We start from the raw sequence: 25,477 nt of genomic DNA, 5'->3' as shown, positions 1-25,477 counted from the left end.
TATGTAGTTAATCAAAATTAAGTTGTAATTTAACAAGGGAAGCAATTATGCTTTGGCATGAGCCCAGGTTGGTTTCAATTGTTCTTTTTCCATAATTGTTCCATAATGACAAAAATTGGAAATAACTCTTCATTACTGGGTAATGCTGCTGCTTTGATATTTTATTGCAGTGTTTTTTATTAATCTATTTTGTAATTTTGGGAAGATGCAGTTTTTCTTCAAGTGACCATAAACAAATAGGGTAATATGTTTTATCATAGACATCAATTATTTTGGGAACAGGTAAAATTTTGCCACTTGGTGTATTTTTTTTATGTGTCCAACAGGCATCAATAATTCAAAAAGTCAAAACAATCATCTATAGTCCAAGCAGAACAGATAAGTTTGAAAGAATGATAAAGCCTTTAAACCTTAAATGCTGTCAACGTAGTAGATCATAAGCAACTTTTGACATTGGTAATGGATGGACAGACAAAAGCAGAAAACAGCAAAAGCAAACGTAAAAATCTTTCAGACAAACATTTCTAACACAAATGAAGATTGTATTGCCTTCATAGGACCAACAGTAAATTGCACTTAATTTGGGTTTGGGCGGAATTACGCAGCACTACGTCCCTGCAGATTAGGCTTCAGAGAGTCACCCTGGCCCACAGCCTGGTGACAGGAGGAGCTTTGTGGAGCTGCAATCAAGAGCTCTCATCATAATGTGCATTCCCACTATGAGGCCCTACAAGCTTAGGTGGCCTTTGAAGTGTGAGAAGAGAAGGGCTTGGACTCTATTAGTTTCACCATGCTGGACGGTTTAACAGCATTTTTGTCCAATTTCTCTCCCTGTATTTATCCATCCTTTTCAGCTTGTGTACGCTCTAGCTCCAAACGTTTTCTAAGTTTGCACTGCAGCACATGTTGTGCAAAGATTAGAGCGTGTTTTTTTAATTTAATCCAATCCAACTCAGATATGTAAACAAGTAGCACCTGTATTCATGCTATGCCAGTCTCACACTCAATGCTGAATATAAAATAGCAGCCAGCTGGTTCTCCGTTTGATCTTCTTTTTCTGCCCAATAACAAAGGGCGAGCTACCAGCTATACCTCCTCAAACATGCATTAATGCAAATTATCTGGGAAATGTTGATGAAAAAGATTGGTCTCTCTGTGGTTGCCGCTCTAATCAAATCACTGAAGAAAAAGCAGCTTGTGTTCATGTGCAGGCTACCTGGAGTTTGGTGTATGCATACATGTTTAAGCAATAATTCCTTTGACATTCAGTGGTGTGTAAAAAACCCCCCCAATCTTGTTATTTTTTTATGTTTTCCTTCCAAGTAACTGGGTTTTGTGTGTTTTAAACATGTCCTAAGGTAAAGTAGTTTTTTTTCTGGCTTTTTGAAGGTCTTGAAACTGAATTATTTAATAAACATGTTTTTTTTTTCAGTCTAATACTTTACTATTTGCAGTGTAATTGGTGTTGGATGCTTGTATTTTCAAGTATCCAGGGGAGAAAATACACATTTAAGAATGAACCATTTTTCTGCTCAAGATAGTTTAAATATTTTTTGTTGAAAATGTTTGAAAATGTAGATAAATCCTAAGGAGAGAATTTCTTTATAAAAATAACTACCTGTTCAGTTTATTCATCCTCTATGTGCCAGGTTATCATTTAATAGCTTAAAAAATACTGTTTTATTCCTGTAAAACTCTGTTAACTTTGGTAAGTTTTGCAGATGCATCCAGAGAAATTGGAACATTTTGTGCCGTCGTCCCTGACAGCTGTTTTCAAAGTGACAACTGGTGCAATTTAAAATAGGTTTTTGTGGGTTCTGTAAGCATTGGGTCATCTTTTACATTTCATCCCTGTTCTTTGAAGGATTCGTAGGTCTACATTGAGTGGTATGACCAAATACAAAAGTACTCTCAAAATGGTAAGGTACATGGACAAGACTGAAATGAAATGAAAAATTCAACAATGTTCAAAGAAAAAAAAATGTAGAAGACCTTCAGAAAGCCTGGACAGCTACAGCAAAAGAGCACTCTGACAAAATTACAAGAATTTCATTTTCCTTTGAAGCAACACATGAAGAAATGGGCAGCAGCTCATATGTTGTGCAGAGTGCTTTAACTGCATGTCTTTCATCCAAACAGCGGGCACACCACCCTGACGGTGACTGGAACAAACCTGGATGTGGTTCAAGAACCTCGGGTCCGAGTCAAATATGCTGGTCATGAATCTGTCAATGTGAGTAAGACAACTTCTAGCACACCGCATCTATACAAATTGATGTTGCATCTACACAAACGCACAGTAGATTTGCACAGTGCCATGCAAAAACACTTATGCTCCTTTTACATTTTCATTCTTTTGCGTGTTACAATCAAAAGCGTCAACATGTTTTATTAGGATTATATGTAATAGATCAACCCACGTAGTGCATATGTACGATGTACAAAGTCTGAAAAGTGTGGAATACACTTAGAATCCATCCCTACTGATTGAATCAGCTTTTACTCTCCCAGCAGCAAGGCTCTACTAGCTTTGCACATCTTGACTGAACATTTTGTATGTTTTTCTTTGCGACAAAATTCAACAAAATTCAAGCTCAGGCAGACTGGATAGAGAGCATCTGTGAACAGCAAGTCCAGCTACAGACACTGCAGTAGTTTGGCAGGAACTTTGACTGGGCCATAAATCATTCAGTTGTGATCTTTGAAGTGTTTTTTTTGTTGTTGTTTTTTAATCTAGCTCAGATTCTTTTTTTTATCAACTTTATTTTCAGATTATTTTCTGATCTACCTGGGCTGTTGATCTATCTTGCGCCTCAAATGTTACCATGGGCGTTTTGGCTGCTTTTATTAAATTGCACACATAAGGATTCTGTTTTCTAATTACCTCTGAAGTCAGTTCGCAGCGGTGGAATTTGTCATGGGTTTCAGAGTAAAGATATTTTTCAGATTTCTGTTATTAAAAGGTTCTCTTGACAGTTTTGTGCTGCTCTTTGCATAATTAAATTCAAGGTATATAAATATATTTGAAACTCCATGTCGTTAATTTAATTTTAACTGAATTTAACTGATGGTTTGTTGTTTTTGATGGCATGTTGCTCTGCTACATAGCAGAGACCTTGCAAAATATAAGATCAAACATAGCAAAATACATCTAAGAAAAGAGTCAGAGATTGGAGCTGTTCACATAAATTACAATTCTGAAAACTGACTTGGAAAAATGAAGTTTTGGAAGGTTATATATGGTGTTAAGATTACTTGTCTGAGCTGCTCAAAGTGATTGATTGTTTTTATACTGTTGCAGTCCTGATGGCAAAATTTCAGGCACCCTCAGCTTGTAGTTTTTGACCACTCAGGGATTTGCCAGAGAGGTCTGAAGGCGAAAAACTCAAAAATCAATACTAGAACAGGTATCTGATGAGACTGCCTGAAAAACAACAAAGGAAGTATTTTCTTTTTTTTACAATTTCAAAACAGGAATGTTGGAGCTGGCGGTGATATGCGAGTAAAAACGATTTTTTTTGTCTTGCCAGAATGCAGAAAATGTTGTGTGTTAGAGATATGCCCTGAGCTAATTAAGTGGTGTGGTATTGATGCCAGCCCAGAATTTGAGCCAGTCAATTAAAATTGCATGTTCTGTTGTGTCATTGGCAAAAAGGAGATATAAAGGGATTAAAGCTGAACTTTTAAGCAAATAACCTGCAGAAAATAGCCACTGGGAGAAAAAAAAAGTTGATTGCCTCTTTTTTGCATACCTCTCGAAAGCATAACTTTGAAAGCTTCAAAATGTGTAGATTAAAAGAAAAACACTTAACTATCTTTGAACCGTTTGTCCTATGGAACCTGAAATTTATATAAACCCGGTTAGAAAGTCAGAAAATGTAATGTAACATTATGATCTTCAAAGGCAATAACAGATGAGAAGGTGGTGTTGACCTTTGGCACAAGTGTCTCACTAGGTGCCTAAAATCTTTTTTAGGCATCAGCAAATCCTCCAAGCTCCTCAAAGAATGATACGACTTTAGACATCAAGCTTATCTGTTGTCTTAAGATTCAAACTTTTTTCACCTTGAACAAAATCAAATTCACATCGATTGACACCATCATTTACAAAACTTACAGCTAAAAATTATTTTATCCAATTTATTTCAAAACTTGCTGAATTTTACAAACAGCAACATCAGATGAAATTTGAATGCATTTCTACCAGCCGCTCCAGCCTTCATACCTGAGCACGTCAACCCTTGAGGCATTATACTAATCATGTTTTTGACCTCGGGATCCTGTCGGTGAGGATATGAAGTTGTTTATCCATGCCCAGCGATGACATTTTGAAGTGACCTGGGGCAGATCAGCTAGTAGATGTAAGGTCATTTCAGCGAATGACTAGTTTCTATAACACACATTCTAGATCAGGTTGATATGTTGTGGAGAGTTTAAGATGGAAACCTAGATTTCATCCTTCTGCAGGTTTGCAAAGTTCTGAACACAACAACCATCAGCTGCTTCGCCCCTTCTCTAAAGGCGGATTACACTGCCGACCAGGAGACGATAAAACATGTGGAGGAGTTTGGCTTTGTCTTCAACAACGTCCAAGCTCTTCTCACATACAACAACACGGGATTTGTCTACTACCCAAACCCTTACCTGGAGCCCCTCAGCCTCTCAGGTGTTCTGGAGCAAAAACCTGGCGCTCCCATCATTCTCAAAGTAAGTCGGAGAAGTTCTGGGTTATCATAGACTTACAGAACTTTGCTTTCAATGCCATTGTAAAACAACTGATCTGACACACTACTTACTTTAAGAAAGGCACACAACATAGAGTATCTTGACGTTCTTAAACTGAGCTCTTGGCTCTTCTTAACATCACCATTGCTGATATAAAACAGCATATCTTCTGTGATGCAACAATTCCAGTTAAATATGGAAGACCAATCCTATATTTTGTCAGAGATGTCTCTCTGATTTGTGTTTTTTACATTTTTAATAGATTGTTAGCAATTGTTAGCTCTGCTTGGGCTGAAGGAACAGCATAGAATATGAGTTTCAGTGTAAACAAGCTAATCTTCCCTGCACATTTCGACTCTGTGTCAGTTTACAATTTAAAATGTGAATTTTGGGTGCTAGTGTCCTCTAGATCAATTCTGAAACTTTAATTATGCAGGTGTGTGTTTGTGAGTGACACTTTTTTGGTTTTTAAAAAAAGCTTGTTCTTCACTGTGAGTTAAGTTACTCATAGTGGCTAGAGTTTCCAGAAAGAGTAATGATACTTCATAGTAATTGTACACAAGTAAAAGTAAAAAATTATGGTGTAGGAAGCCTACTCCTGAAAATAAAAATTTCATAAATGTTACTCAAGTAAAGGTAATTAGTTGCTATACAACTCTGTCACTTAGTGAACATTAAACATACTTTTTGATTCCAATAAGGAAATTAACTTTGATCAAAATAGCCTCATTGTTAAAAGTAGTTCTTAGAATACAAAATGTTTCAAATAATTGCGATCAAGGGTTGATTGATTCTTTGTTTTAACAGGGCCGTAACCTGGTGCCATCTGCCTCCGGGGGAGCCAGGTTGAATTACACCGTGCTGATCGGAGATACCCCATGTTCTCTTACTGTGTCAGACACTCAGTTACTCTGCGAGCCACCAAACCTCACCGGGCAACATAAAGTCCTGGTGAGTCTTAATGTCATCCTCATACGTCCATTTTATTTTTATTTTTCTGTTTGTTGGCATGCCTGAATGTGGGCTGCTGTCTGTAGGTCAGTGGTCTTCTTTACGTCACTTTGTTTTTGGGTCAACGGCTGGCTTTCAGTTAGTCGCTGGCTTTCTGTCATTGTCTGTCACTCATGGTCTGGTAGGTTCCCCATTACAGCACATTGTCCTCTGGAATTATTGACAAATGAGCAAATAATGACAAAAGAGCTGAAAAGAGAAGAGCAAGCTGTTCTGCCCTTTAAAAAAAGGACAAACGAAAAAATGACAAGATAATTTTTTACTATACAGGTGCACTTCAAAAAGTTAGAATGTCACACAACTAATTTATTCAAATAGTGAAACTCATATCTTCATTACACACTGTGTCATTTTTTCATCTGTTCATTTTGATTACAGCTAACAAAATGCTAAATGTACTAAATTTAATCAGAAAATAAATGTATAAGATAATTTTTTTTTAAAGTCTCTAATATAGAGATGTCAGCTTGCTGATAAGGATGTCCAAGAACTCAAAACGGTTTGGAATGCTTTTTGAAAAGATTATAATTTGACTGATGAAAAACTAAACTACAGTTTGACTAGTCATTTAAAAATATTTTTTCCATTTTTTAGCACCACTTTAAGATGATTTGTTTTTGTTGTTGTTTTGTATTATTATATCAGGTGCAGGTAGGTGGACTGCATATCTCTCCTGGAGAAGTTCACATCCGGTCAGACAGCCTGCTCACCATGCCAGCTATTCTCAGCATTGCGGCTGGCGGAGGATTGCTCCTCATCATCGTCGTCATCGTCCTGCTCGCCTACAGACGAAAGTCTCATGAGAATGATCTCACTCTGAAGCGCCTGCAGATGCAGATGGACAATCTGGAATCCAGAGTAGCTCTGGAGTGTAAAGAGGGTGAGTGATGTCTGAGATGTAAAACCTTTTTAGCAAAGGTTAATTTGGTCAGTTTCCTAACTAAATTTTTATTTGCAATTCCTCTATTGCACCAACAATGTTTCAATACTTTGAAGGTAGCATAATTGTAAAGACTTCTGAAAGTACAGTATTGGTAGAAATGCAATATAACTCAACTACATAGCTCTTAGCTAGTGTAGAACTAAATATTATTGGTAAGCAGTTTGAAAATTCCAGGTAAATAGCACACTAACAACCCCCAACCTGCAGCTATTGCGTGTCTTTTATACAGAAGGAAGAGAAACCATAAACTAACAATCTGCTAGCGTTAGCTTTTTTTCCATAGAAGGCAAAAGTAATAGTGGAGAATATTCAGTTGTTTGCAAGCCACAATTCAAACTACTGGTGTCCACACATCGTGGATGCTGGATCTTTGAATTAGAGCAACTTCTTCTGAAATTATTGCAGAATTTTTTAACACCTCTGTCAACTGTCATGTGCAGCTTTCGCTGAGCTACAGACAGACATCAATGAGTTAACCAGCGATCTGGATAGAGCTGGCATCCCCTTCCTGGACTATCGCACTTATGCAATGAGGGTTCTGTTTCCTGGCATTGATGATCATCCAGTACTGAGGGAGCTGGAGGTGAGGAGACTTTAAAGCACTGCTGCAACTTAAATATGTTGACCTCTTGCCTTCAATACAAGTCAAAATAATGAAAGTTTTAGATCATTTTGTACAACATCTTAAATATTTTTCTGCCACCGTGCATCTCTGTAGTCATAGTGATATGTTGAAAAATTGTACTTTTTATTGCTGTCAACATCTCAGGGTTTAATTTGAATGCACTTGATATCCATTTTTGAATAAACCCTGATGACAAATCAAATGCCACTTAATATTTTTGCGGGAAAACGTCCACAAGGTCAAAATTAGTAAGTGGCTTAAATTACAATTGCCTTAATCAGTCAATATTACGTTCACAATGACATGCACTCTCTAGGAACTCACTGATTGCATCTCATTTTGTTTAAAGCGAAGCCCCTTAATTAGTGTAAAAATTTGAATTTATACATCGAAAGAAAAAATATGACCCTTCTTTTCAAGGGAAGAACAGATAAGTCCAAGATTAGCACATAGTGCAAAGACTGCAGACACATGAGTTGTTCTGGTTTTCACTTTGCCCTTGGAGGTGGTCTGTGAGAACTGTCGTGTCAATTTCCTTTTGTTTTTCATACATTCTGACTCATCCTTCTGCAAGTGCTATTTAATAAGTGTACGCATCTTTGTGTGTGCAACTGTGCGTGATGCATGCAGGTTCCTGGGAGTGGACAGGCGAATGTGGAGAAAGCCTTGAAGCAATTTGCTCAGCTGGTGAATAACAAGGTTTTCCTGCTGACATTCATCCGCACACTGGAGACGCAGCGCTCCTTCTCCATGCGAGACCGTGGCTACGTCGCTTCACTCATCATGACCTCCCTGCAAGGACGGTTGGAGTATGCCACAGACATCCTCAAACACCTGCTCTCCGACCTTATAGAGCGCAACCTGGAGAGCAAGAACCACCCCAAATTGCTCCTCCGGAGGTATTATTTTGTCTTAAATCAAGATGCTTTGTTCAAAAATCATAGAGCTATTTCTATTACACTAAAAATAATCAGGAAGCGTTTGTGTATTCTCCACAATACATTTATTGAAAATCTCCCACTGACTGCACCATTAATATTTTAATTTAAAACGTATAAATTAATAAGAGCTGAAAACCAGAAAATTCAGCAATCAAATTATTTTTTGATTAACCAATATCTACTCAATGCTTCATTTGTTATAAAAATGTTAAATTACTCAAAAGAAACTTAACATTGCACAGAGGTTAGACAAAGCAACATATAAAAGGCTAATAAATACATTTAACACAGTCAAACTGGAAAACTAGATGTCTTTCCTCATAAGACATCAATTCAGGGTAGATGAGTCAGATGATAGTTGATTGACTCATCAAGTGTATATTTAGGGGAACTTAAACTGACTAAGGAAAACTGAAGACTAATCTATCTTTACAACTTAAAAATGATTCCCTTATGACATAAAAAAGCCTATTCTAAGCTCCTAATAGTACAACATCCTATCACTCCAGCTCTAACAAGTGCGTTTATATAAGTTTGTATCTCAAAGTATGTAATCCTGTCATTGAATCATAAAGTATTCCAAGCCCAGTCCAATTAGTAATGAGTATTTAAATGTACTGTTAGGTATGAATTATTTTAAATCTCTCTGGATTTCAGAAACAGTTAAAATAATACTGCCAGCCTTTTATGAAAGCTTTTATCCAGTCCAATCTATAAGAAATATTCACATGTTATGTAAGATGTTTACATAAATGGCTTGGTAGTACAGCTAGCAAGGTCATATACTTGTAATGTTTTGAAATCCATTGGCGTGAATAAGAAACTTCTTCGACAGAATTAATAGTACTTTGAGTTGGTTGGGATTGACCTCCAGAGGTGTTGGTTAAAGTTCACATACATGCATATGCAGAAAAATGAATCCCTTTTTCTTTGTAACTTGTAGTTTATTCTTCATGTAATCTGTTCTCACATTAGTCAAAGAAATCACATAAGTCTATTTGCAAAAATGCAAAGAAAAATAGTTCACCAGGATTGTGTTCTTTCTTGGTAGAATTGCACAAATGCTCCACTGCAGTGACTAGAAAACCTTTCTGACAGAAAGCCAACCTGTCCTGATCAGCGCTGTTTATCTTTTAGCATAGCTAATTCCTCAGTGCATTGTTCTTTCCAGCCCAGTTACCACCCTTCTGATGGTTGAGTAACTAGGCCAGTGAAGGGAAGCCCACCTCTCTTCAGCTTCGTTTTGTGCAGCCGTGTGAAACACTGGTTGCAAGTCTGAGGAACAGGGTGACTGAGCAGACAGGTGAAAGACAGGAGTGTTAAAAGTGATAGAGAGTGGGGGGACTGGCAGAGGAAGAGACCCTAATGGGGAAGAGTGAGTGCAGTGGTAGCAGAGTTGTTGTCAGTCTGACTTATCTTCTGTATGCCCCCTCATGAAACATTCAACTGTAGCTCACGTTTCTTCTCCTGTCACCTCTCCTCCTCTCCTTTTTCTCGCCTCTTTCCCTCTTCCCTCCACCTCGAGTTATCTGGCGATTGTTTTTTTTTTTCTTTTTTCTTTTCTTTTTTTGCTGTGCTGACACCAGCCTGCTGAATGTTTCATGAGACGTTTGTGGGGAGAAAACTTGTGTTCTGACACTCATTATATATAAGGCTAAGTTCAAATAGGAGCCAGTAGAAGAAGCTGTTTGCCCAAACCTATTAATCTTCTGCACACACTCAAAATGCTGAACAAGGTCTCATCGACAGTTGTGTTCTGCAGGTTAAGGTTGTAATGCAGGTAAGGGCCAAAAAGTTGTGGAGAAAAACAAAAAGCATGGCTATAATGCAGCAAGCTTTAGGCCTGGTGTTGAAGGAAAAACTTCTAGCTTTTTTTCCAGTGTCTGAAAATCGAGACATCTTTCAATCTGAACTCATGTAAAGTGCAGTCATTGAAAAACAGTGTGAGATATCTAAAGTAGCCATTTAGTCTGGACAATTATGTCATAACCTACAAGTGCTGTGCACTGGCAGCACTTACCTGACATTACAGTGTAGTGTGTGTCCACTGAGGATAAACGGCCAAGCGCAAATTTCTTAAACTGTTCTGTCTAGGTCTTGTAGTCGCAACACAGGCAGTCTTAAAATAATGAAAAAATAATCAGAGCACTCCAGCTCTCTGCAGGACGCCTCCTGATAATGAATGAGTGTGCCTCTTTCTCGTCTTGCAGAACAGAGTCGGTGGCAGAGAAGATGCTGACAAATTGGTTTGCCTTCTTGCTTCACAAATTTCTCAAGGTAAAACAAAGTCATTCTCTGTTCTTTTTGCTACAGGTATCACTGTGATGTACTACAGGCTCCTTAAAATGTTTTGTATAGATTTTTTTCCTAAATAGACTCCTCTAAATTCTTGCTGTGGCTGAGTTTATGAATTCCTGATATTGATGTGCTTTTCCACACTATTGAAGGGTTATGTTACCAGTGAGGTTGAACGTCTCTATAGTTTTCCTGATTCATAATGTTCACATTAGCAGGTCACGTGTCATCTACCCACTCATAGAAATCTGTTTTCTTTCTCATCCCTTCTTTCTCTCATTTTTCAATCCAATTGCTTGGATTCCTTCCAAAACAAAGGAGTGTGCTGGGGAGCCTCTGTTCATGCTGTTCTGTGCCATCAAACAGCAAATGGAAAAGGGACCCATAGACTCCATCACAGGGGAGGCTCGCTATTCCCTAAGTGAAGACAAACTCATCCGGCAGCAGATTGAATACAAAATGCTGGTGAGTAAGAAAAGCATCCATAAAGGAAAAAAAGTCCTCTATTTAGTCTGTATTAATATGTTGTGCTATTAGAAGAGAACCCTCACAGTTTCATACACAGTTTTAAATGAAAATGTCTCAACACATGACAAATTAGAGGAAAAATATGGAATGCACTTGGATGCAAACACAATGTTTGGGGCTCTATGAGCATCTACAGTCTAAACACACATTCTGATGTTTTCTTCAAGCTGAAAGATGAATGAACTGAACTCTAATCTTCATAAGCAAACATTTATTATATACAAAGAGAAGTCCTTTTACCAAACTGAGAGCTACTGACTGGAATCATGAAGCACTCCACAATTATTTTCATAACTAAAACACCTTAAATTTGATCTGCCCTTGATTGTTCTTTCAAAGTATTACACTGGAAATTTCAAGAAAAGCCTTTCCTTAAACTTGAGCACAAGCTGATCAGTAAATCTAGGACCTAAACTGTAAACTGCAATCCACAAATTCCTGTTTTTCAATTATAAATAATTACTTGTTCACACCTTTACTTGTTCAAAATGTGTAACTCAGCAAAACATGTAATTTTAAGTGAAAAATATGTGCTGATGTTTAAAAATCATGAAATATCTACAAAAAAAATAACTGTTTGTAGAAAATGTTTCATTTCTACAGTCAAAAACCAAAATGAGAAATGCTCAAGTTTATCTTTACAAAGGAAAGTTTCTAGGGATGGAAGAGAAACGTCCAAAGTTGTCTGTTGGATAAATGCTGCTAAGATTTTCTCTTGGGATGACCAAGTCTCCATAAGATACTATCAATATACCAACCAGACTTCTGGGAGACTTGCCAAGAAAAGTCCTCACAAACATAAATATGTGGAGTTTATGCAGCCCTGATGGTTTTTTGCCTGGAACTATTTTCTTTGGTCAAATAATACAAAGATTTAGCTTTTTATCAGGAAACATTCCAGATGGATGTGGTGTTAAACATAGGAAAAATAATACAGTGAAAAGCACTTCCAGAGAATTGTTATTTACGGTGAAGAATCAATTATGCTTTGGGCATACTTCTGTTCAAAGACGTAAAGCTCCCTTTATAAAATACCAGAAAATATTGAATAGAATTCACCCAAAAACTAAAAATGTATATTTCAGAATGATAATCATCTAAAAACAACATGACTAAATTAATATGGAGATATTTCACTTGACACAAAACATATCCTATGGCCATTTCAAAAACCTATGGTCTTTCCATAGCCATGTTTTTGTTTAATTCTTTAGCAGGGAATCGAAACAATGTGGCAGGCATTGTAATGTGTCAAGGGGATACAGAATAAAATCAAACTGGTATATGAATGTATTTGTGTCCTACAGATGAGGATGTTGGCATGACTAATGTGAAATGAGGATTATCAATCAGAAGGACACTGATCTGTAGAAATCATGTTCCTCTAAGACAAATCAACCAACCACACCAGCAGAATGCCCACAGCAGGACAACAGAGCCTCTTAATACCCCGCTTTCATCCTGCATACAGGCTTTTCCTTGTTTCACGCGTCCACTCATATGCGAATGAAAAATCAAAAAGGCAGCTTTGTACATTCAAACTGTTAAATATAATTAGGAGCAGAGACTTTGCCAAATTGCTAATTTTGTCTATCCTAATCACTAAAGTCAAGCATTTGGGCCAACTACACGTCTCTGTCCTTTACATTTCTATTCAAACGGAGCTGGCTGGGATGCTCCAGCAGCCCATCAGAATCCATTTCCCCTCTGGCTTCAGCTGCAGAGCAGAGCCAGCCAGCGACAAGATGACACCTCTCTGATCGCCACGTCGGAGAGTGTGAGAGGCTCTGTCTCATTACGTGTTTAATGCTGTTGCCAGAGCTGCACAGTCACATCCTGGAGGTGTGAAATTACATTTCAAGCCAAGATGCTCTCCACCAGGACATCTTGGTGAAGAGCAGGTAATGAAAGGACCTCCCAAGCAACACCTCTCTCTCTCCTTTTCTGGGTTTCTCTCTCTCTCTCTGTCCTGGATCTCCAGACGCTGAGCTGTGTGAACCCCGACAATGAGAACAGCCCAGAGATCCCAGTCAAGGCTCTCAACTGTGACACAATTACCCAGGTGAAGGAAAAGATCCTGGATGCTGTGTACAAAAATATGCCATACTCCACCCGACCTCGAGCTACAGACATGGACCTGGGTGAGCGAGTCAGACAATCTTTTGATCATAGTAGCTGTTTCATGCATTATATTCTGGCAGAAAATCAACTGCATAACAACCTGTTGGAATAATGTCACAGTGGCAAAGATTCACCTGACAGTGGCCATGTTAACACAAATTACAGAGAATGTTTGACATCAGCTCCTCCATTGTTTCCGCATACTCCCCAAACCTGCTTGCAGTTGCAATCACAGCAACACCCCAACAGTGACATTAAACCTTTTTGACAGGACTACTCCAGGAAGGCTTACACCCACGGCATGTCATCTGATACTGAGTGATGCGGCACAAATTTAGGTGGCATGCACCTTCACACAGAGTAAATAAAACACCGTCTTGGTATCGCCTGATAGTGCTTTGGGCATGTAGCTTTACACCTTCAGGGGCTTTTACAGGTTAGGGATTTAGGGAGGATGTGTCTCATTGCCCCAGGTGGCTCAAAGAAAGATACTGTGTCCTTTCATTTTGTTCTCACTCCCCCTGACTTGTAATTGTCAGGGACAAGAAGCAGTCTCGTTGACATTTTGCCTGTTTCGCTTGACAGCCTGCACATTGTAAAGAATAAACATAACACACAAGGATAATATAACCTTAGGGGTAGTGCAGGCTAACAATTCATGTCAGACAGGGAGAACATAAGTTTGAGACATGTGAGAAATACTGTAAACATTACACAAAATAACAGCAATTTGTTGCTTTTAAATGTGTTTTCCAACAGAGTGGCGGCAGGGCAGAACAGCTCGTGTGGTCCTGCAGGATGAAGACATTACAACAAAGATAGAAGGCGACTGGAAGAGACTCAATACACTCATGCACTACCAGGTGAGGGAATAAAATTAATACCAACATTACAAAATTGGTCATCTTCTCCTGATTATTCTTTTTCTTAAATCATTACGTTCCTAAATTGAGTGAAGGATGCTCATCAAAAGCACCAGTTAAAGTGACATTTGTTTTCTGCACTTGAAATTGTTCAACGGCTCCAAATTTTTCAATCCCTGAATAGTCTCTGGAAGCAATTGATGCAACAAAACCTATGGTTGCGTGCGTAAGGTACAACACTTTAAATAACTAAACTGTTGAATGTTATTTTCATTGCATGACAAAACCAAGCCAAGATAATTGCCAACAAAATTCAGAAAGTAGTCCATTGCCTTGTAAAAGGAAGGAAAAGAGCACACAATAACAACAACCGTAATGGTTCCAAGAGATGCAATTGAAAGTCGAGGTTGCAAGTTTAAAGGAATTTGGATACATTATCTGCACTTTGCAGGATTGGAAGCTCTCCAATCACCAGATTTCTGAGGAGGCAGGTGGTGAAAAATCCTCAGCTGTTGGCAAAATACATTTGAAACAAGACTTGGTAGGAACAGCTACTGATGCTTTGTTACCACTTGAAGTCACGTACTAAACATAGAAGGACTCCTTGTCTGAACACTGAGGAATATACTACTGTTGACCCAAAAGCAAAAGTAAAGTCAGCTTCAATTTGCTCAAAACTATAAAAATGAGTCAAAGAGGCTTAGGGATTTGTTCTGTGGAGCAATGAATCAAAACTAGAATTTTTCAGGTCAATGGATCTGCGATACGTCTGCAGGAAGACTGAGGCGTACGCTGAAAAGAACAACATGCGTGCAGTAAAGCATGGCTGAGGGTCAGTGATCCTCAGAACCTGCTTTGCTTCCTTTGGTGCTGAAATCTGCACCATGTGAACACCAAGAGGGATTCAATCAAGTGTCAGAAAATCCTGGGATAAAATGAGACGAGTTGATGTATCACACTAGCAGGTTATATCAGCAAACGGATAATCTTCCTAAGATTACTTACATTTCCAGACTTAATATTAGTTCTTAGTTAATATGTGTATTGCACAGCTGCTAGTTTGTACAGTACATTTTGCCAATGAACCAAATTTGCAGTGGGACTCAAGGAATTTTAGCTGCAACTGTATCAGCATCGGAATCTAAGCAATCTGGGTTAATACAAAACAAGTAAATCAGCTGATTCATACAAGAAACATGGACTTGTGTGTCATTTTTGGCCTCCATTTTTTCCTAGGTCTTGAATGTTAACACACAGGTCACTGACTTCAAATGCCAATTCATTCTTCTTTGTCAGTGGTATGATTCACCTTCAGGCCTTTTCACACAGCTGACATTTCAGCAAGTTATTTATTATAATATAGACAAACAAAAACAATGAAACTTTTTCTTCAAGCAGTTTTAAAGTTATATACTCCTAGGAGAGGAAGAGGAGAAAAAAATTCCTTCATTTTCAATACTCATGTGAGGTGTAGAAGTATTTGACGTGTTGCTAAGCTTTTTGCGACGTGAGCCAAATCTGTAACACATGCAGAACAGCTTTTTTCTGGCAGACATTTTAGGACGTTCCTGGAACTCTTGCATACGCAAATTAAATATTAGTGCTGTTGTTGCCAGATTAATTTAACTTAAAGAAAAAACGTTAGGATAGCACGCAGCACAACATTTATCGGTTTATTCAGACAAAGTCCTATTTTAGTACTTCATGCTAAACTTGAAGGAACATTGCTTCTCGCCCAGCTGAGTCAGACTGCAGTACTTTGTATTATTGACAATACAGTATTACATAATATTACATAAAATTTTTGCAGCTGTACTTAACGGGATGCACAAAATGTATCCCATTCACACAATATTTGGTCTCTTCAATAGCTTGTGAAAGTGGTGTGGTCATTGTCATTGTCACTGAAGGCCAGTTCTCTAAAAACCCACGGATGGCTATGCTATTTGCTCCTTTGAATCATAATTGTCAAAAAATAAATTAATTTAAAAAATTCGGCTCCTTGGTTTTATTGCACTGATGATACTTTGAATTTTTCTTGCTGCTTTTGACCAATATCTGCGAGGCAAACATTTCATGAAGCTGCACCTTTGTCTCTCAGGTATCTGATCGCTGTGTGGTGGCCTTGGTGCCCAAACAGATGTCCTCTTTCATCATTCCCTCCTCAGCCAGCTTCCCACGCAGTATCAGCAGATACGGTCAGCAATGTGAAACAAATACAACTACCTAATGTTCATCCATCTTATAGAAGCGTGTTTTTTTAAAGATAGACAAACCACTGTTACTTTTGCAGATTTCATAAACGGTAAGATGCCTCAAAAGGGTCAAATATGCTTAATTTTTGTGATTTAAAGGTAAATAAACCTTAAAATTTAGTTTGTGTTTCTTTTTGTTTGCTTCTTTTGTTTTGTTTTGTTTTTTTTTTTTTAATTTGCATTATTACTTGCAGGGTAGGGACACTTTCTTTAACAAATATGCTTTTATGTGATTATACAGTCTCAATGCATATCCCACCTGCTTAGCTGGTTTATTTTAAGTTTATTTTGGAACATATCTTTTGCCATATTGCCAACCTAGGTATGGACGTCCCATTCCGCTCCACCCCCACCAGCCCTGACAGCCCTCACTCCCGTGTGCCTATGCTCACCCCTGACCTGGAGAGTGGTGTCAAAGTTTGGCATTTAGTCAAGAACCACGACCACGGTGACCAGAAAGAGGGCGAACGCGGAAGCAAGATGGTGTCTGAGATCTACCTAACGAGACTCCTAGCAACTAAGGTGACACTCAAAAGATAAAGATACCATGTTCATTTTCTCCTAAGCATGTGATTTAATCTCTTATTTATTTGTAAAGTCCGGAACATTTTGGCCATAATGGTAAATAGAACAGCTGATATTAAACCCACTTGAAGATCTACTGTATTTTGGCATGAAATCTGCATAACAGGCTTTTATTTTGAAGCTGATGACTGTCATTTAGTGTAGAGGAAATGCAAGAACAAGCAGTTTTTTTTAAATAGTTTTGTCTAAATGATGTTTACTTACAGATACAAAAACATTTAAGTTGTTAGTATGGCATGTTACATTTTTTGTTGCAATGATTCCTGTTGCAAGTCATACTTATTTTGTGACTGGACTTATTTTTGAAACATTCATAGCTACTCCTGTGGCCCTTGTGGGAAAATAATTTTCCATCCCTGCATTTGATGGTATTCAGTGGTAGATTTAAAGATAAAAATGTTATGTAAAATAAAAAAACATATATTCATCTTCACTTATATCATCATAGCAATAACAGGGAATACTGTGATTAAATATATTGCCCACAGTTAAACCTGCTATACTTTCATGCAGCTAATAGGATGTACACCCTTTGCTTTAAAAAAAAAAGCTATAATCAGTAGCAAAAGCGCAATGTACAATTTTTAAGTCATTTACTGTGCAACATTTTTTGCTGTAGACCAATACAGCAATTACGTGTTCTGTTGGGATAGCGTGGTATCTATGGAAAGAGCAAACTGGAATGGATTACATTTTTTCAGCTTCTAGTACGTTTCCCGTTACTTTGTTTTTCTTATCCATGTGTGAATTTGAACTTATCGTGCACCTATTCTGTAAGATAAACATATTACCAGCAGAAGCAAAACTACTGAACTGCTTCATTAAGTTTCTCTTCGTGTTTTTTTACAGGGCACGTTACAGAAGTTTGTGGATGATCTCTTTGAGACTTTGTTCAGCACCGTATGTCGAGGCACTGCTCTGCCTCTCGCCATCAAATATATGTTTGACTTCCTCGATGAGCAGGCAGACAGACATGGCATCCATGACATGGACGTTCGCCACACATGGAAGAGTAACTGGTGAGAAAAATTTCCCACTTAAGACATATTAAAAGTTTATTAAACAGCCAGGAATATATTCACCAACTCTCTTTCAATGTTTCCCTCATTTATGAACTAATACTTATATATGTTACCAGATGTTTTGCTGTGTTTGGATACTGTCCATCATTTTGATTTACAACAGTGATTTGCTATAAATCTAATTAGTCATTTTATCAACTTAAAGACACATTATTAACTAATTATAACCTAGACCCATGTTTGGAAAAGTCTTTCTGAAAATTGTAATAAAATTTTATTAAAGGATATAAGCTCTGTGTTAGAAGGGAATAATGATTAAAACTTGCTGGCTAAATGCAAGAATATAGCAGCTGCACAACACAAATTGGTCTGATGTCACAAAATATTTTTCAAGTTTGAAGACATTGATTTAGTGATGGTTTAATAAATGCTGATGGGCTACAACATGCAATATGTTAAAAAATGTAGAAACTAAAGTCTTTCTGAGAAATAATTTACTGATTTCCAACTAGGTTTGGGTCAAACAAAAAATAGAAAAACATCCATTGTTCCTAAACGAAGACCTATAATTAAGAATGTCTGCCTTCAGAGCACATTCCAACCTCCAATATGAATGTACCTGTTTACACATTTCCTCATAGCATTAATTAGAATTTTAGAATAACTAATTTAAGAGGAATTTATTATTTACCTCATGCTTCAAGGATTTTCCTAGTTTTATGTTGTTCTTGGAAATATTTTGTAGCTGTGGGACTTTACCAGAGCTCAAATATCCATCTAGTTTTCATAACTAACGTCAAGCATAAAAGTCAACATGGGATTAATTAAACTCAGATTCAAAAGGAGCTTTTGATGTTTGGAAAGTATTTAATTTCTCTTTGCAAACATGTCTTGCAGTGTTTACACTATTTTCATTTTACTCTGTCAATATCTTTCCATATTTCCAGTCTCCCGCTGCGGTTCTGGGTGAATGTAATCAAAAATCCCCAGTTTGTGTTTGACATCCATAAAAGCAGCATCACAGACGCCTGCCTGTCAGTGGTGGCACAGACCTTTATGGACTCTTGCTCAACATCTGAACACCGTTTGGGTAAAGATTCGCCCTCCACCAAGCTGCTCTATGCCAAGGATATTCCACACTATAAGAGCTGGGTGGAAAGGTAAATATAACTCAAAAAAGTAATTTCTGTTACAATTAAGCATGAAATGTTCAAGGTGGAATAAATTGACCAATTTCACAATAACATGAATGTAACCAACAATTTTAAACAAATGTACAACATGATCTACTTGCTTTTACTTTAAACGGGAAAGAAACTATTCTTTCTACTGCTGTTGAAATGATCTAACATATTCATTAAAACATTTACAATAATGTTATCTAAACTATTTGATATTTTTATTTTGCTACAAACACATAAAAATATAGTATGAAAACAATCTAAATTTAGTAGCAGTTTTTGATCAATATTAAACTTTTTAGAGAATAAAGTATTTTTTGATCATGCTCCTTATAGAGTAAAACAGATTAACATTTAGCTAGAAGGATAAGCTAATGACTGCTCAGCATCCAATAAATGCTGAGCAACATCAGCAGCCATTCTTGTTGCTTAGAAAAGACAAAGGAAATAAAGAAATTGACTTTCCAAAAAAGGGAAAGTCGATTATATATCAGTGCCAGTAATAAATTGTGTATGATAAGTTTTATGTTTCAGGTTTACTATATTTTACAAATCCCTAATCAGATTTCACGTTATCAAAATATTGTATGCTATTTTGAGTCAGAGCAGATAAACCAGCCAGTAAAAACATTCTGATATTATTTTGTATTTTCATTAAAAAAAAAGTCTATTTTTTATCAAATACTCTGAATCTGGCAATTTGACGGCCTTGTGGCAAAAGGTGCTGACACCACTACTTCATATTGACAAAATAAATCCGCACTCTGGCACATTAAAATTAAAATAGCCTTAAACAGTAGGAACAGTATGACAAAAAGTGTTATGGTTTTTAAAATGTAATTTTTAAAAATATTATCCTGCTCCTTGATACTTCTAGTAGACTCATGTCAAGTTTTAGTAAGTGTCAATATCAGAACTGTTATAAAAACTAAGTAAATTAGATTACCTTTATAATAACTTGGTTTCACTTCCAAGCTAGTAATCAAATTAAACAACTTCAGTTGTTGACATTAATAAAATGTTAACCTGCAGAACCAGAATTTCTCTAAATCTACAGATTTATTTATTTCCTGTTTGGTGTCAAGACAATTTTTATATGTCTTTCTGCAACTTTAGATGCAGTTAAATGCAACAATAACAATGTATGGGAATCAGCTAAGCTACTAATTCCTACAGTGTAAGGGCATCTATTTTGAACGCTCTAAAAAAATTTGAATTTTCTTTTAATTCATCGTCTATATAAACTGAAAGTCCAAACCTCTGACTGACGCATTTCTTTATTTTTCTGCACAAACATCTCTGATGTACATAATCCTTTATCCTTGAACATTCTCTGGATTTTCACATCAGTCTGAATTCAAATTAGGAGAAAAGCTCCAGTATGCATGGCTGTGTCCTTGACACCGAGTCCATGCGTGTGTGTGTGTGTGTGTGTGTGTGTGTGTGTGTGTGTGTGTGTGTGTGTGTGTGTGTGTGTGTGTGTGTGTGTGTGTGTGTGTGTGTGTGTGTGTGTGTGTGTGTGTATGTGTGTGTGTGTGTGTGTGTGCGTGCGTGCGTGCGTGCGTGTGTGTGTGTGTGTGTGTGTGTGTGTCCTCTCAGGTACTACGCTGACATCAACCGCCTACCTGCCATCAGTGATCAGGATATGAATGCCTATCTGGCTGAACAGGCTCGCCTCCACTCCAGTGAGTTCAACGTACTCAGTGCCCTGCATGAGATCTACGCTTACGTCAGCAAGTACAGCCAAGAGGTGAGGCCCTCAACACATCACAAAGTGGAAACTGGCTTCAGTTAGTAGTTTGTTGACTGAAAGTACAATTTGCTCTACTGATTTATATGATAAACATTTTGTATGGAGAGTGGATTGTTTTGTTTTGCTTACTGTTTATGGAACTGTGGAGTTTTTGCCCAATTCTTTTTCTCTGCAGCTTTTTCTGGTCATTTTGTTTTTGTAATTAATTTGGGTTTACAACTTAGAATCTTTAGTGTTTTTGCTGATTCACTTGGCGCTCATAGTGTTGTTTCCAGTCAAAACAGGCCTTAGATTTAGAAAGAAAAAATAAATGAGCTGCACCAGCTGAACCTGAATTTTTTAGCATCTGAGGAGCCAATTATTTCCTTATTTCCCATCACAAGTTGATGAAACTTGATTGGAGAATTAATGTGAAACTTAAATATCTCAAAAACAACTCTCCATTTGCCAGCTAGAAAAGACATTACAGTTAATTGTGGCAACTAGCTTATTATTTTTTTTTCTTGAAAAAGTCAGAAACAATAAGATGAAGACTTTTGTATGTGGTCATCAGATCCCATAAACTGTAATGAAATTAATCATTTAATCAGTGCTTAATGTATTGGTTTTCATACTTAGATATGCTCAAAATTACAACCTAAAATTACCCACAGCTCATCAGTCCAACCCTAGGACTTTACAAGTTACTTCATTTGTATTGAATCCAAATAAATAAAACTAGAATAAATAATTTAAGCTCGTACGTACCTCCAAGTAAAGATAAATTTGCTGCTGCAAAATATTTTCATTTCAAACCCTGCATGTGCAAATCAGATTCCTTCAGCTGACTGACAACACACATTGTGTCCTTGGTTACCTGGCTATTTCATCTTGTGTGTTTGTGTGTTGTTTTTTTGTCTGTTCTAGATCATTGAGGCACTGGAGCAAGATGAACAAGCCCAGAAGCAGAAGCTGGCATACAAAGTGGAGCAGATCATATTTGCCATGTCCCCAGAAAGCTGAGATATACACACCAAAACATAAAGAATTCCCAAGATAAATACACATATGGTGTGTCCAAACTTTAGCGTTTAATACCACAAATCAAAGTGTAATGGAGGAGATTAAATATTTAACATCCAAGTTCCTCAGATGTGGACATCAGCACTTCCATATGTGGATGTGTAATCATAATCACACGTACAGATAAAGCATACACAGAAAGATTTATCTAACTTACTGTGTAAACATACACACACATAAATACAAATGTACATACACAAACCACAGCAGCGCATCCCAAAGCAAAGACTTCTACTACCAGTGTCACTTTTTTTCCTGAAGAAACTCCAACAAGAAAATATTCGGCTTCTAAAACACTCAAACGGAGAGCAAAAGGATTTAGGCCATCATCAATTGCAGATTTAACTGCCAATTCCTATCCACTGGGAAAATGGTTTGCCTCTGTAGTCGGTGCTTGTACTAACTGTGCGAAGCACCAGCGTGAGCTCTGAAGAGAACAGGACTTAATAAAAGAATGACTCAACGCTTAAGCCAGCGGAGGAGCTCGGCAAAGACAGAACCCAATTTAATGGGACGACATGTCTGTTGAGACGCAACTCAAAGTACATTTTATGTCAAAGTTGAAGGACAGTTATTCATGTGACTGACTTGGAGTGACATTGCTATTTGTAGCCATTCTGAGCAGAGATGTGTGACTATGTGTTGTTAAGCCTTTGCTAGGGGCTTTTAAAAGAAGTGCAGTGTTATGTTTCACTCTGTGACGATTGTCTGAACTTCTAAACTCTGAAGCGAGTAAAATCTCCGAAGAGTCCCAGACTCAGACATCTCAACGCTACAATTTTTAATATATATGGAGATATTTTGGGTCCTCTTCCTGGATTTTACTGCACCTCGTAATTCATTTGAGTTAAATGCTCCTGTCAAAGCTATTAATAAAACATGACATTGTACGGAAGAGATCTCATTTGAGATAGGACATTTTTACAGTGATCTATAGGGCACTAATTCAGCCATTCAAAGATAAGTGGAGGCCGAATTGTACTGTTGCAGAAAGCATGATTAATGATGTTTTAAGCGTGATCGTGGATCAGATTAGCCTAAATTTGGCCCATAGCACCCTACCCTCCACCCTTCCCTTCTCATCAGTTATTGTTTACATGAAGCGTAATACTTGAAATGCACCCGGTGTACAGGATATTAAGAACACCTGCAGCTCTTGTCAAGTAACTTGGATAGATTAAGGTAGATAAAGCCGTTGATGCGTTATTGATTTTTTCCAATATGGTGTCCAACTTGAGCTTGACGTCGAACTGAATTGTGGGTGAAAAGCTGAAATGGAGCTGTAGATTTGTACAAAGCAGGTGTGCTTATATTTTGTAAACAGAGTGAATATTTAATTAATTAAATCTGTGTTTGGATCAGCTTTTGATCCGTTTCAAGTCTGTTTGTTGCGTCACAATGTGTTTCTGTGTTTCAACCCACAGTGCCTTGAAAAAGTATTTGCCCTTTACATTTTCTTCTGTGTTTGGTTCTATATTACACTTAACTGTTTCAAATAATCAAATTAAAATGAAAAATGAAACGAAAAAAAAAAATTGCATTTGTTAGAATAAAACCCTAGCTCTGTGAAAATATAGTTAGCCTCTGGTTACATTATGAATTACTGTACCTGTTTGTTGGTTCATTTTTACAAGCCACATTCTTGCCTACAGTTGAGATCATGAAATCACTCAAACAAAACCTTTCTGGCAACATGAAGTAGACTAAAAGATCTCAAAAAGAACTAAAATTCATAATGCCCAGTTTTATTGCCTGCCCCAATAAAGGGTGGGTATTTATTATAAAACAAATATGAGAAAGAGACTGGACCAAAATGGCATAAATGAGGTGTTTCCCAGGCACAAAGCACTTCTTATCATTCAGACTGGTAAGAGAAAGGTAGTACTTTTTTGACTATTCGGACATAAAACTGATACATTATTTAAGAAAAATGAAAACACATTATTTTCACTGTACAAATGATGGACCAAGGATGGTCTCCAGCAGAAAATCCTGACAGAGAATGTGCTGCCATCAATTATTGACGTTAAGCTCAAGCCTACTTGGGTTGTGCAGCGGAATGATTCAAAGCAAACCAGCAAGTCCACTTCTGAGTTGCTGGGAAAAAAAAGTTCTGGAGTGGCCTGGTCAGAGGCTCTATTGAAATCCAATTAAAATGCCGTGCCATGGTTGAAACCTATTCATGCTCGAAAATCCTCTAATATGTCTGAAGTAAATCAATTCTCCAAAGAGTAGGTCATATTTTCTCAACAACTTAAAGATTCACTACAAGTTATCCCAAATGCTAATATAACCAACTATGAACTTTGCAGAGCAATTCGTTTTTCACATATGGCAAGGTTGGTTAAATAAATAAATTCATTTACAAATTGCGTTTTGTATTTAATCACTTTGTCTTTTTCTTCTGTTAAAATCTGTTGATTGATATAAAAAAAAATAAGTGTAAAAAACAGTGTAAATCTGTAAGGGGCAAATGCGTTTTTTAAGGCAACAATTTCATTTTGCTTTCCAGTATACATACGTTTGACCTGGCTGCTTTAGTTTCAGTGCTGGTGTTGCTACAGCACACATTTCTAAGCTTTCAGCCAATTACCATCATGAAGGAAAAAAAGTCTACTTGGCCATCACTCTGATTCTGAGTTTTACTTTTGATTGTTTCACCCATTGTGATGATGCTAGATGAAGACCTTTTGATGCTTTTCATTAAGAAGCACGCTCAGTCTTTTGCTGCCAGTTTTACCATCTCAGTATTTAGAGGAGATTTTACACTCCTCACAGGACCTTGATTCATGGAAAAATGTGTTAAAGATAAACAAAAACAAAAAAAAAACAAATACATTTCATGTTAAGTGTTAAAATATTATGGAATCCATCTGTTTCATGTGTGGTTTGACAGCGATAATTTATAAATGTGTTGTGCAATAAACTGTCATGTTTAAACTGTAATTTTTTTTAAACAATCTATAACTGTATAAATACTGTACATAAAAACACTCCTATTTTGCAAGTAAAAGATTCACTTTTTACTGTTGTTATACATTAAAAGCGCAGCTGATGAAAACTCTTTCTGTTTCATTGCTTCAGTTATTATTGGAGTCTGTGTTTCAATGGGGGGGACGGGTGACATTTTGTTTCCCTTCAAGAGGCTCATAACACTTTTGTTTCTTTCTTTTTTTATTGCTCACAACTTTACCAATGATTGAAATAGTGAAATTTGTAAAAAAAAAAAAAAAAATTAAAAAAAAATCACTTCTTCATTACAGTAACACTGTGATAATGATTTTAGTTGCTAGTTCATGGTTGAAAGATGCAACATATAGCATATAAATGGAAACCAGATGTTTTTGCCAACTGGCATAAATTTGGGAATAACATAAGAAAGGATATTCTTTCTTGTGCTATTCCCAAATACACCTCGAGAGATTTATTTTTTGCCTTTGTTTAAAACAAGCAAAGAGTCAGAAGATTCTTATTTTTTGTGAAACATATGTAGTGCAAGCCATGTGTAAATCAAAAAACTATTTGTTAAAAATAAAAAACACTTTTCTGGTCAAGGTTCTGCCACTT

The 25,477-nt window shown here is 37.0% G+C and overlaps 1 protein-coding gene across 1 annotated transcript in view; it reads left to right on the top strand.

The window, feature by feature from the left end:
• LOC102218448 (plexin-A2-like) overlaps nucleotides 1-24,974 on the top strand; it is a 96,387-nt gene extending 71,413 nt beyond the window's left edge. The window contains exons 17-32 of the mRNA XM_005802192.2: nucleotides 2,140-2,233; nucleotides 4,468-4,707; nucleotides 5,533-5,676; nucleotides 6,382-6,616; nucleotides 7,120-7,262; nucleotides 7,935-8,203; nucleotides 10,456-10,522; nucleotides 10,859-11,005; nucleotides 13,050-13,209; nucleotides 13,949-14,052; nucleotides 16,154-16,250; nucleotides 16,630-16,829; nucleotides 17,742-17,911; nucleotides 18,862-19,074; nucleotides 20,695-20,845; nucleotides 21,755-24,974. Coding sequence (XP_005802249.2) covers nucleotides 2,140-2,233; nucleotides 4,468-4,707; nucleotides 5,533-5,676; nucleotides 6,382-6,616; nucleotides 7,120-7,262; nucleotides 7,935-8,203; nucleotides 10,456-10,522; nucleotides 10,859-11,005; nucleotides 13,050-13,209; nucleotides 13,949-14,052; nucleotides 16,154-16,250; nucleotides 16,630-16,829; nucleotides 17,742-17,911; nucleotides 18,862-19,074; nucleotides 20,695-20,845; nucleotides 21,755-21,850 — 2,530 coding nt within the window. The 3' untranslated portion in view covers nucleotides 21,851-24,974. The remainder of the gene's footprint in view (nucleotides 1-2,139; nucleotides 2,234-4,467; nucleotides 4,708-5,532; nucleotides 5,677-6,381; nucleotides 6,617-7,119; nucleotides 7,263-7,934; nucleotides 8,204-10,455; nucleotides 10,523-10,858; nucleotides 11,006-13,049; nucleotides 13,210-13,948; nucleotides 14,053-16,153; nucleotides 16,251-16,629; nucleotides 16,830-17,741; nucleotides 17,912-18,861; nucleotides 19,075-20,694; nucleotides 20,846-21,754) is intronic.
• Nucleotides 24,975-25,477: the final 503 nt, after the last annotated feature.

This window comes from Xiphophorus maculatus, chromosome 20, assembly GCF_002775205.1.
Source record: "Xiphophorus maculatus strain JP 163 A chromosome 20, X_maculatus-5.0-male, whole genome shotgun sequence".
NCBI classification, from domain to species: Eukaryota; Metazoa; Chordata; class Actinopteri; order Cyprinodontiformes; family Poeciliidae; genus Xiphophorus; species Xiphophorus maculatus.
Note: the sequence above shows the minus strand (reverse complement) of the source record. Positions and strands in the feature narration are given on the sequence as shown.